Below are 13,337 nucleotides of genomic sequence, written 5' to 3'. Positions count from 1 at the left end.
CCTCTGCAAGTATCTAATCCTGCACAAGGCAATCTCCAAAACCCAGCTGCTCTATCTTCCCCTTTTGTAACATTTTTTTTACTTGATGATATGAGTAATTCTCTACAAACTGAGCAGTTCTTATAAAAAAGGCAAGAGCAAAAAAAATGTTGGGGTTTTGTTTCCCATGAGGAAAAGTAAACCCAAACAAACCAAACAAAAGCCACAAAAAAACCCAAACAACCAAAACCAGGTGGCTTTTAGTAAAAGAATTTTAAAAAGGCAGCAAGATCCCTCAGGCCGGGACAGAAACACTCTCACCTCCTCAGGGTATTGCTCCAAGTAAGAGAGGGGAGAACAAGAGTTACTTCAAGTACGGAACACTTACAAAGGACTTTTTATTACTTTTTATTTTGCCATTTATTGTCCAGCATTGCAATGAAATTAATCAAAACATGAATTACAGCTTCTGTGCTGTGCTTAATTCTGTACTTGGGGAAGATCCACTTGCCATTAGATATTAAAAATTCTGCCTGCATTTTTTCTGCAGAAGCATGAAAAAATTCTGAGTGAAGCGGAATTGCAAAATACATAAGTCAAAAAAATGGCATCTCAGACTGTCAAATTCAACACAGAGTTTAATTAAAGCAGTCTTTTCCAAAGCAAATCTTAAAATTCATCTTGCAAATTATTCTTTATGAGATACTAGCTCCACACAGAATTTTACCCCTCCAAAATTAGAAAAACTGATACATTCTTATTCAATATGCCTTATTATAGAGCAGCTTAAGGATGCATTTAGAAACTGATCAGCTATAAAAATCACAATATTCAGCAGAGGTGTTAGCACATGTGTGTTTTCCGTAATTCTTTATGCCTTCTCTTATCCTAGGTTTGCATTTTTTGAGAAAACATTTAGAAGCCACATGATTTATAAGGATGTGGGTGCATTGTGCATGTCCCCTGCATACAGCACACAGCTCTGCCCAAGCAGTGCCACACACAGCAGGCCACAGTGGTACACCCAGACAGTGGCACACAAATAGCAACCTGTCCTTGGAAACTCTGACATTTTTTCCCCTGATTTTGAAAAGTGTAGTGTTCCACTATGTCTCTAAAGCCTTCTGATTTTGCGTGAATTATAAGGGACCCAAAATCAGCATTTCCATCCTGCACCCTGCAATTGCCAGGGGAAGGATAGCTCCTCACAACATGCAAGTTTGCACATTGGCAAACATGAATTCATTTTTGTTGACCTGCTGACCCTCCTGCAGACTCAAAAGGCTGAGCGGTGTCCTGGGCTGACAGACAGGTGCAGCAGCAGACTGAAACTCAGGAAAATTAAACTGCACAATCTGTCATGCAAAAAGATCCCTCCACTCACTGTGGAGCTCTATTTATTCAACACTGCTTTTGCAATCTGATTGCTGTGGAAGACAAAGAGCAGCTGGGCACCCTTGAATTTTGAGACTCACAATTATCAGTGTATTCAGTTGCCATGTTCATGTTCAGGACTGTCTTGCCTTAATCATATGGGTTTCATCTAGATGAGGTACAAATCCCAGGTAAAACACAAATATGCCTTGTGCTCAGATGGTAGAGGCTGAAATATTGCAAGGCTCACCATACCATAACCTCTGTGTGGTAACATGAGACAGGGATCCTTTTCCATGCAGAATATTACTTGAGGCAACATCTGTCAACATTTTGAATTGTTCTGTGCTGTTTCTGCAGGCTAGCAGAGGCACAGCCATAAATGAGCCACTGTGACATAGTAAACCTCAAGCACCCAGACTGTGGAAAATAGTCCTGTCCTGCCTTACCCTAGCAAGGACACTGCTTTATGCATGGCAAATAACCTCCTGCCAGGTCCTCCAGTCCTGCTAACTGTAATGTCTTCTATGAAGAAAAAAATGCTAATTTGTCTTCAACATTCTTAGTAATGTATCTCCTGCTTCCTTTAACTGATGGAGGGAAAAAAACTTGAGGCTTCAGAAATGCAATGGCTCAGACTAGCTTTTGAATGGCAGAAATTATAAGGTCTCCAGAACTGAACAACTTTGTTTTGCAGAAGGCTAAAATACAACTACAGCAACATAAAACCACATCAACTCTGTCTCAAATTCATGTCCTTCATTCCCCATCTCCAGCTACCCTCACTAGCCTTCCCACCTCTCCTACCATTCTCCATCCCTCTGAAACAGCCTTTGGAGTCCACAGACTTAATTTATATTCAGGAGGTTTTACTCTTTGCTGCACTTCTGTGACTCCAGTAAGCTGCACGTGCAGGTCACATGCAGCTTCACAGACTAGAAACAGGATCCCCCAGTCCATCTGAACTGGTGTCTGTAAGCACAACTGTCAAAAAGAAATAAAGAACAGAAGGACGGCTAAACTGGATTCTTTAGTTTTAAGATTGTCATCTTCTGGTCACTTACTTCATGGAGCTGTTTTGGTTCCTACAGATTCTCCAAAAAGTTTCCCTTACATGAGTACAAAAATCACCAAAAATAATAGAATTATGGAGCTGAAACTGATTATTGTTTTAATTTCTAAAAGCTAGTAAGTTGAGGGTTCTTTTTAAAACTAGTAAGTAGTCATTAATGTTTTAATTTAGATTATCAGTATAATTTCTTACATAATCATTGATCTGCTCGCACTCAAAAGTAAGTTTTCTCACTTACTAACAAAAGTGCTGACAACTTGCAACAGTGCCAAAATTTTTGTTATTTACATCAGATAAAGGTAATAATGTTGTGATTTTTCTTTCTAGGAGGAGTAAAAATACTCCCTGCATTGTATTTTGCAAGTTATCAGATCTTTTAATCTGTCATTTTTCACAGCTGGAAAACTTACTGCCTTTTTTTTTTACAGAAAAATAAAATTTCATTTTATTGTTGACACTTATTTGGAGACAGAGCTTATGATGCAGTGTCACAAAGAAGGCATTCTTGTTTACCTCTGGATTATCTTTCACAAAATTTCCACTAAGCAACGCAGTTGGAAAAAACATCTTCTTACAGGGGAAGCCAGTAGGGGCTTTTTTATAAGAACCTTTTTGTGGCACCTTTGAGACTTCCCAGCATTTGCCTGGTTACATTTTATAAGTTTTTACTATATTCAAAAATAGAACTACTAATAAAATCCCACAACAATTAAAACCTTTTAAAATTAGGATATGTTTTCATTTTACTAGAACAGCTCACACTGTTAAGTGCAGTTAAAAAGACTGAGATGGATCTCTTACCCAGACAACACAGTCGTATACCACCAGTCTGACATTTCCAAATACGCAAGCTTGATACTCAGCAAAAACTGGGTTCCCAACTCGACTGGCAGAGAAGCTGCTGTCGATCTGAGAAATGAGAGCACTTCTCCGGAGATAGCTCCAGATCAGGCTGGGCTGCTGACTGTCCTCAGAAAAACCATCTCTTTCATTGCCAAAAGCTACAATATTAACCGACCTAAAAGAAAAATAATAAAGATGAAGTTGTGTTAACAAAAATGAAGGGCGTGAATAAAAGGAAAGAAAATAAAATCCCCTTAAATCAAAACTAAAATATTAATCTTTCTGAATCCTCTTCCCTCCCTAGATTTTAACACCCTCCTGTAATCAACAGCAGAACACATACATGATCTCAAATCCAACAGCAGGGTGGGAGCAAAGCAGAAAAGAAACCTCGAAAGGTTGCTTGCATTGTAAATCCCCAGCGGATTTGGCTTGTTATTCCACGCTCAGCCTCGCTGCGGTGACCTCGGGGACTCTTGCCGCATTCCTTTGGCTGTGGCCAGGCTGGATAACTTCGTGCTGGCTGTTCCAGACGATGGACTGCAGCCGCACGCCAGAGTGGCAGCAGCAGCAGCAGCAGCCGCAGTTGCAATAACAGCAGCAGCGGCAGGATCAGGATCTGCAGCAGCAGCAGGATCGGCAGCAGCAGGGTGAGGAGCAGCAGCCGGCAGGACAAGCAGCAAGGGCAGCAGCCCGGCGTTGCTCCCCGCTGTCGCTGAAGGCCAAGCAGCATCCGGCCGGGCGGTCACGGCCACAGCATCCTGACGCCAGGGAGCACCGCGGCCGCGATGGGCAGAGCGAGGGGACGTTCCGAGAGCAGCCAGGTGAGCAGGGGCAGGGAAAGGCACTGCAGCACCGCCGTGTCCTCCTCCGCACGGCTTCTGCTGCCGCTCCGCAGAAACAGAACCAACATTCCCACCCTAGGGGACGGTGCCACCACTTGTCTGCTGGGGGCGGGGGCGAACCTGGGACTGCCACAGCCAAAGGAGAGAGCGGTGTAAACATCCTCGTTTAAAGTATTCAATTTTTAAAAATAACTATTTAAATAATAGCTAGCTTTTCAATGTTGGGCTGATAATTTCTTAAATGCCATGTAGGCTTTTTAGCTTTCATGTCATGTTTAAAGCACAAGTTTCCAAAAGGATGCTCTCACATTACATTAAAATAAACACAAATCACGGAATAGTTAAGGTTGAAAGGGACCTGTGAACATCACCGGTTGTAATCCTCTCTCGGGGGGACCCCTCTGTCCCACGCCCTGTGGTGAGAGCCCTGCTCTTCACAGGACACGGGTGGCGGAGGGGGTCCTGGAGTGGATACAACACCGACTCAAAGTATCCAGACACAGGAGGCCCAAACTTGCTGGAATAATCCCGGGTTTATTGCATGTCATCCCACCGGGGCAAGAAAGAGACCGAAATGTCCTGGGTCTTATCTCTTATACCAGGGGGCAGGGGTGATTAGGGGATGCAGGGAGGTCACAGCCAATGGGACGGGGGGAAGGGAAAAGGTTCTCAGGTAGGAACTAACATTACACAGACTGAAGGTGGGTTTTACCTTTGGGATTATACCAAAATTTTTAGATGGGACTACAACACCTCACCCTTTTCTGTTATACAAAAATGAGAAAGAAAGAAAGCTCTAGCTCATTTTGTCTTTTACCATGAGCTTGCCCACCACTCACAATGGGTGGGCCGATTAGGTTCGTTTCCATCAGGTAGTTCCATGTGGTTTGCTTCTGGTAGGTAGTAAAAATTACTCTACTAAGGGCCTTTAAAATTAAACAATGGACAATTCCAATGCTAACACTATCAAAAACAAAACAACAAAAAAACAACACGATTGTTTTGATTATTGAAGTCCACCATCCTGTCAGTCCCCAGCCTTTGAACAGCTCATTACACCAGTCCTCGGCTTCTTGTTTCACTTGTCCAATCAAGTTTTTCATCTCTTGGAGGGCTCCATGGACATTGGGAGATTTCGAGGTCAAGTTCAAACAGCAAAGTCCTTCAAATTCCTGTCATTCGTGTCCATGCAGAAGCAAAAGAAAATCTATAGCTGCCCTGTTCTGGAGGGTAGCTTGTCTGGTAATTTCTTCATCTGAGGGAGCTGAGGGCAGTGGATGTTAAGTTTGCCTGTTTGACTACCCAGCATTCTAACTGTCCTAATTCACCTAATGCCTGGGCAGCTGCAACCCATGGAAGAAATATGGATACAGCAATTCTTTTTGATTTTGCCCAATGAAAAATGTCAGAATCACAATTTGGATCTAAAATGTCAGTGTTCCTTTTGTAAATTTTGTGGCTTGAATTTTCTTTTCAAATCCATTTTTTAATTTGGGTTTGATTAGGTGCCAACAGGGACAGCCTCCCAAAGGTACACGGTCCTCCTCGAAGGCAAGATGGGATCCCTGCCCACGCTCTATCTCCGCAAATCAGAAATATGCTTTTAGGGAGGGTTCTTGGATGTGAACGGAGAGGATCATCTGCTGTGACGTGACTCCGCACACTACACCATGGCCTTGCCTTAAATTCGTTTTGATATTGTACTACGTGGTGATATAATTTAGGGTCTGTCAGTGTTTTATACATACGGTGGATACAAAAGGGTGCAGGAGCAGAACCTAATAGCTCTAATTCTTGGGGTTCTTTTTCTGCTCTGGGCAATTTTGGTAGCCACTCTTCTACAGGGTTTTTAACTTTTATTGTTCTCCGCTTATGGTTTTCGAGTGGCTGGGTACTATGTGTTTTGGGATCTGTATTAAACTTGGGATCACTAAAATAGATGCACTACAACAATCACCTAGTCCAACCTCCAATGCAGGGTCACCTACAGAAGTTACACAGGAAATATACCAAATCCATTCTAAAAATACCATTTGCTGACACATACCACTGTATACACTAAAATTAAAAAAACAAAACAAAACAAACAGAATAAACATATTTTAGACATACTAGATGATACATAATACTCTGTTATGTGAACACATGCTGCTGTTACTCCCATGGACAAGAATTCATTTAAAACAGGACTTGATACAATTATCAACAGAATAATGAATGGAGCTTTGCTTGCAACAATCCATAGCTTGTGAAAAGTACTATTCCACTCTGCAAAAGTAGGAGATGCCATTTGATGTCACTGCTGAAGTTTGTCACCCATACAGTGCTGAATGGCAAGTCCATTTTAATAAAACCTGAGTACTATTACCCGATAATGAATGCTGATAATTATTCTTATTTTTATTATAAATTCTACAGGGACTACTGAAAAAGGAAAAACCAAAGAACAAAACAACAGATAATTTACCAACCTGTTTGTTTTCACACATTTTATCCCATTCTAGCTTCTGCTTTTCAATCTAGTTTTTCTCTAGAAAACTAAAAGACAAATTACAAATGGAGGTTGTCGTTTTGTTTCCTCCTGCAAAAAAAAATAGTGAGAATACATGTTTTAGGTAAGCTTTAAGAAGTATCACAGGAAACCACTGGTTTTTCTCCAGATGATCCTCTGACTGTGATGTATCACCCTCTACATCCAAAGCCTCAGTGGTGTCTAAACACTGGGTATATGATGTTGTGAATCAACAGAGCACTCAAAAATTTGCAACCATGAATATTCATGCAGTTTTTAAAGGTCACTGAAGAGCCTTTGGAATTCTTAAATTTCCACTTGTAGCAACCTACCCACTGAAAATGAGGAAACGGAAACATGTGGGAGAAAAGTTCTTTACATCACTAAGGAGCCTATCCTGGTATAGCTAAATGCATAAATAGCTAAATACATAAATAAATGTGGACATGCACATGCAGACACAAATACAAATACAGAGATTTATATAAGCATGTGTTTAAAATACATGCATGCATATTATAAATATGACACACTTACACATGCAGATATGGACACACATATAGATGTAACACCAAGAAAAACCAGACAAATAAATAAGGCAAGAATGATCAATTTACCCAAACTCTAATTAACATAGCTTATTCATTGCTGCAGACCTAGTCTTGCCCCGGGGTGCCAAGGGTAGGAGTACCAACTGAGATGGAGGGTGACAGAGAACACTTGTTTTCCTCTCACTTCTTCCTTCAACCATCTGGGGAACTACTTGGGACTGATGGAAGCATCAGCTTTGGTAAAGTGTGCAAATGGTGGATGGAAGGTTCATCTTAGCTGATGAAAAGCACTTAAAGATTACATACTAAAATACGCTGAACTGTTTTAGTAACTCTTTTCCAGCAATCAGAAGACTGAAAACAATATTTTAGAAGCAAGCATTAAAATTGGATGACAATGCCATCTGTTCGCATGTCAAAGTAGGTCCATAACCCCATTTTCACTTGCATTGCTCAGGGATTGTGCAATGCATTTCAAATAAACAGAAAAACAAAACAGGAAAGGAAAGTAGTTCACTTTGGCAGGATAAACAGACAAACAAAACAGGAAAGGAAAGTAGTTCGCTTAAGTAGTTCGCTTTGGCAGGATAATACATACTACAAATAGGGAAGTTGTTTGGCACCCCTACTATAGATGCATTCTGCAAGTTAAATGGGCACTGCAAGGGAAAGCTGTAAAAGATTGTTTAACTGAGAGGATTACAGAGGATTGCTTGACTGTTCTCTGGAAATCGGAAAGTTGAATAACCTGTGATCAGCAAACCTTTCAGCCAGCAGGCATTTGCCATTGCTGATGACAAACAACGACTAAACTGCAGAAAAGGGAGTCTTTGTCAGGGTCCAGGAAGCAATCACTTATTTGGTTCTGTGTAGTTTGTGGTGGAACATTGTTTTTTATTTTCAAACCATTTCCATTGTAGCTTTTGTGAAAAACAAGATTCACTTAATAAATTATAAAAAGTTTAATATAAACAAAAAGACAATTAGGAGACAAAGGAAATAAAGCAAAGGGTTAAAACGGCTGGGTGCCCTGGCAGGTTGCCAGGAACACCCCTGGTATCTCAGGAACATCCTTTTTATCCCCTCCTGCTGTGAGAGTTTAATGCATATTCAAAGTTTTTCAAGAAGTATTTAGCATGTCCCCTCCCTGGTTCCGCCTATTTAGAACATGATCTGTATGTTTTTTATTTTTGCTGATCATCATTATTTTGAGTTTGGTTTCCTTTCTTCTGCAAATGGTCAGTGTTGGTAACAGTCCAGGCCTCTCATCCTTCTGCTGAGGGCAGCTGGGCTTCATATCCTTCCCCTGCTGCCAACGGCCTGGTCCTGGCTGCTGATAACAGCTTGGTCTCTATTTCCTGCTGCTGATAACAGCCTGGTTTCCACTGTCCTTCTGCTGGAAACAGCTTGGTCCTCCCATTGTCCTGCCTGTTGGAGTTATCTTGCCTTGTACTACAAAATTCCTTTAAGCTTAAAACTTGTTAGCAAGAGGAAAAGTACATTCATAGCCAAAAAGTATTTAACATATAATATTCATCCTAATACTTGTGAAAGCCAATATCACAATACAGATTTATAACACTTCCCAGTGTGTACCTCAGATAAAGCACGGAAAACAAATACAAAGTCATTAATAACAAAGGGGAATTATATTTCCCAGTGCAAGGGGATAAGTGCAGGCAAATCAAGGTGGAGGATTTTTCCCTTGCGGAAGCTGTAGCCTTACATGCATTGATCCATGCAGAATTATTCAGCCTATATTTTCAGGACAGTGAGGAGATTTAATGTACTTGAAATCAAAGTCGTTGCCAAACCTGCTTATTAGCTGAATCTGCACACTGCAGAAATCTACTGCTGCTGTTGCTGCTGCTGGTGTAGTCAGCTTCAGGTGCAAGAGAAAACATGTTCTTCTAGGAGAGGTAAATTTCCAGGTGTTTTGTTTTGCTGGTTTTTTTCCAAAGATAGAGTACATTTCCAAATAACAGTAATAAACTTTACTGTATAGAGCTGTTTCCTCCTAATACTGCAAAAAAATATACTGTGATAGACTTGACTTTATTGGTGCTTGTCCAGACTAGACACAGCTGCTGCAGAATCTGCCAGCCAGGACACCCTACTAGGACAAAGCACCAGCAAACAAAAAGGAAGCTTTCTGTTGTTGTAGCCATCTGCCACATGCCCACCAACAAAAGCCATCTGTATGTGAGAAATGAATGGAGAGACCGTGTTTGGGACCCAGTAGTATTTTTCAGCATAACCATGCCAGAAAATCCTGTAATGTTTCTCAAACTTGGAAGGAATTTATTTTCAATTTCCACACACAAATCACAGAACCGTTTGAGTTGAAAGGATCTTAAGGACCAGTTCATTTCAGGGATGGCACAGGCACTCACAGCCAGAGCTGTGTCTCTCCAGCCCAGCAGGTTTCACTGCTGACTCCTTTCCAGAGGTCACAGGTGGAGGCATCAAGTAAAAACGGCTTAAATTCTAAGGCTTTTGTATCAAGTTATAGAATGGCCATCCTTGTGTAATAGACAGAAACTCTTTTGTTCGCCCAAATATATAGGTATGATATGATGCTTTGCAAAATTGTGCTTTGTGTGTAAAATCGAGAAGAAGTTGAAGGCCGCTAACTCGCTGAGGCTGGCATAATAATTAACAGCCTAGCAGAGACTCCTGGAATGCCAGGACAAGATAAACCTTAAAAGAAAAACAGTGAGAAAAGGTCAGCAGAGTAAGATTGAGGAAGACTTGGAGCCTACATCCCATGACCACCAGAGAGCGACCCCCTAATAACTAGAGATGCATGCACAGAAACGCTGGAGAAAGGACACGTAACCCAGAAGCCGAGGCACTTAAAAGGGGAAACACGGAAGCGAGAAGCGCGGCAGTTTCGTGGAGCGGGAATCCTCCTGCTCCCCTGTCGCCCAGCGCTGATCTATTGCTTATTGCTTGCTTGCTGTAATTAATAAAACTTTTCTCTGATTAAACCATATCACTCTTTTGAGTGCATATTGGACATATTCAAGTTTCACTGAAGAAGTCCTTGACCTTAGTCAGACCTTAGTCTTTTAGAAATGCTTGGAGAGGAGGCTGGGTTAGATGATCTCCAGAGGTCCCTTCTGACCTGAATTATCCCCTGACTGCATAAATCTCCTACTTCCTGGAGAGTGACCACTAAGCCCTGTCCCTCATTTCCTCTTCTTATACCAGCTTTCAACTCCAAAACCAACCTCTCATCCAATCTTGTGGCAACTTATTTTCATTATAAAGTTTAATAAGCTTTGCAAAAAGCTTCTCAAAGGCTTTTTGAAAATGAAAGAGGATTATTATGCCCACACGACCCACTTTATTGGCATATTTACCACCCTTCCTTCAGAAACCAGTGATGCTGGACTTCACTGGAGCCTCTTCAACAGCTTCCCAACAGACTGTGTTCATCCCTGGATCTCATTTTCTGTCACAGACTGTGTCATCTCCCCAGGAGTGGTGGCTTGTCCCATTGCTTTGGCCTTAGCCAGGCCCTGCTGAAAGAGTTTTTGAATGTATTTGTGGTCTCCTATGATACACAGACCCCAGATAGAATTCTTTTTTTTTCTTGCCACAGTTTCTTATAACTATCCTCAAAAATTTTATCTAATCCTGTCCATTTATTAATATCTACTTTTACTACTTCTTTTTTCTAGTCTTAGTGAAGTAATACCAGTGCTGATGCCCTGATGATTTTATGCCTTTTATGTACCTTTTATGAATTCTCAGTGCCCTCAGCATGCATACTTGCAATTCCTTAAGTCTGATAACTTAGCATAGTCCTGGTATTGTTAGGCCAGAAGACCAAACATCCTAAAGGCCTCGCAGTTGAAGGCCAGAAAGTCCTACACTATCTTGGGAAACTATCAAGGTACTTTCTAGAATACATCCTGTAAACTAGGATTAGAACCATCTAAGGGGGAATACTTCAGGATAAAGAGATATCATGCTATTCATTCAAACCTCTTATTAGAGCATTTTTGTTAGATGTGCTAATTTGCAAGGTCTATAAAATTGCATATGAAATTTAACATGGGTGTGCATTTCCTTGGCAAGGTGTCGCACTGTAAAAATCCTTATTAAATACTTAAGTAAAAACTCTTAATCCCTTAACCATGTCTGGTTCTTTAGGACCAAGGAAAAGGCATTAGTGCAATATTGAAACAAAAATATGAAGAGGGTGAGAAATCATCTGATGAGGGGAGAAGGAAAGAGAAAAATGTCACTTTCAAATTTAAAACCAGATCCCATTTGTGGCAGAACAGAGCTGTTCAAGCAACTAGCAAGCTATGGAAAGCTTCTGTCCCTGTGAAGGTGAGATGTGGAAAACAAGAGCCAGGTCTGCAGCTGCAGACATCCCACACAAGAACTGCCCAACAAGGTTGCTGCCTTTGGCAGTGAAAGAAACAAGGTCCTGTGCCATGAGGAAGGGACATGTCTGGTGCCTAAATGCCCCAACCTGTTCAAGAAGTGAAGGGCTGAAAGCACAACATGCTGCAGGAGAAGAAAACCTGCTCACAGTGGTGAAAATCTCCAATTGCAGATGCAGAGTTGCACCCTGCAATTCTCATGTCATAGTTTAACAAGTGTTACAAATTGCATTAGAATGAAGGTCAAAGGATCCGAAAAAGTAGTTTATATGTTGTTTCTGCTGTTTTAGAAAGGGAAGCCATTGCCACAAGATGGACAAAGACCATTATGTCATGCAGAGGAGCATCACCCTCACTCCAGCTTGCCCTGGTTCCCCTCCCCAAGGCTTGTTAACTTGGACTTGTGCTGAGGCTGAACTGCAGGGAGAGGTGAGCATGAAGCAAGCACCACAAAGAATGGGGAAGCAGCATGTGATCCCCACTAGAGGGCAGGAAAAGATCCCTTCTGGGACACCCTGGCCACACATACTGATCAAACCTCTTCAGCAAATCTCTCCCGCCTGGGTGTCCTCTCCCACAAGGCACTCAGAAAAGTACCACCCTGGCCAGAGAATCTGCTATTTGGGGCCAGGGAAGGGATGGCATACACTTGGCATGTTTTGAAAGTTCTGAACTATTTCATTACCCCTTATTATCCCCCAGATAAGCGATGAAGACTGAGTGACCCAGCATGTGAATTTTACAGAGAGAAGTGCCTCAAACTACATAACGTGCTCCTGTAGAAGCTCGGCCCTTTGCCTGCCCACACTTTTTTCAGTAATGTATAAGTTTCTATTTTTTCTTAATAAAATCATGTTTCCAATTTTCTTACTAAAAACATACAACAGGAATGCAGATAATGTTCATTAGCTATGGCAAATTAAAATTATCTAATAATGTCAGCAAAACATATTGAGTTAATATCCATTTTAAGGAGAGAAAATTAAAGAACAAAGATTATACCTAGATATACAAATATCTGCTGTTGGAATCCAAAATAAAAGTCTCCTGACTCCCTCAGAGAGAAAAAAGAATTAAAATATATTAAACCACATAGACATGAAGTAAGAATGTAGGTTTTAGTTTTAAGTAAGTTCTAATATAGCTTAAGTGCCTTAAGAGCCTGTTACCTAGTGAAAAGCCTTATTACCCAGTTGAAAGTTCAGTGATACCCTTCACAGATTCAACTTAGCCCTAGACACAATATAAATTACAGTAAGAACATACCTTACACTTCTAGATAGAACAGCTAGAACTGTACATGTAAACGTACAGTACCATATATAAGATTTAGGTAAAGAGAACACTGCTTTTGCATGTTAGATTAAGCTCAGATTGGTGTAGAAAATTTTTGTTTTAGAATTGTGTTTTCAGCTGATTGGTAATTTATTAATTTAGTCCCCTGTATTGAAACAGTGATACATTGCATGAATAAATTCATGCTAAAGTTATAATCTTGTCTGACAAGAATCCTAACATATTTCCAGGAAACCTTGCATGGAGGCCATCATCTGCAAGGGGCATATTTCTAAGAAAACTCCATCTGATTATAACAATATGCAGCATGAATACTCGTCTGCAAGAAGTGTATTTCCAAGAAGCCCAATAAGATTACAACATATACACCCAAAACGGCATGAATATTCATCTGCAAAAAGTGTATTCGAAGGGACCCTCGAAAAGCCTGAAAACATATAAAAAGCACCCTGGAACAGGCGCAGT

The 13,337-nt window shown here is 41.0% G+C and overlaps 1 protein-coding gene and 1 long non-coding RNA gene across 4 annotated transcripts in view; one reads left to right on the top strand and one right to left on the bottom strand.

Moving 5' to 3' along the window:
• The window catches only part of RHOBTB3 (Rho related BTB domain containing 3), a 35,132-nt gene extending 30,423 nt beyond the window's left edge, over window positions 1-4,709 (bottom strand). For 2 of the 3 annotated variants that reach the window (XM_086868686.1, XM_086868685.1), the window contains exons 1-2: window positions 3,612-4,176; window positions 3,227-3,443 (exon numbers count right to left, since the gene is read on the bottom strand). In XM_086868686.1, coding sequence (XP_086724812.1) covers window positions 3,227-3,443; window positions 3,612-3,613 — 219 coding nt within the window. In that variant the 5' untranslated portion in view covers window positions 3,614-4,176. Of the gene's footprint in view, window positions 1-3,226; window positions 3,444-3,611 lie in introns of all 3 variants that reach the window. The other variant, XM_086868684.1, reaches the window with a different exon arrangement.
• Window positions 4,034-12,591, top strand: LOC111940934 (uncharacterized). Its single transcript, XR_002869773.2, has 3 exons — window positions 4,034-4,092; window positions 11,867-12,005; window positions 12,279-12,591. It is a non-coding gene; the product is annotated as an uncharacterized LOC111940934 (long non-coding RNA).
• Window positions 12,592-13,337: the final 746 nt, after the last annotated feature.

The sequence above is a fragment of the Cyanistes caeruleus genome, chromosome Z (assembly GCF_971803275.1).
Source record: "Cyanistes caeruleus chromosome Z, bCyaCae1.hap1.1, whole genome shotgun sequence".
NCBI lineage: Eukaryota > Metazoa > Chordata > Aves > Passeriformes > Paridae > Cyanistes > Cyanistes caeruleus.
Note: the sequence above shows the minus strand (reverse complement) of the source record. Positions and strands in the feature narration are given on the sequence as shown.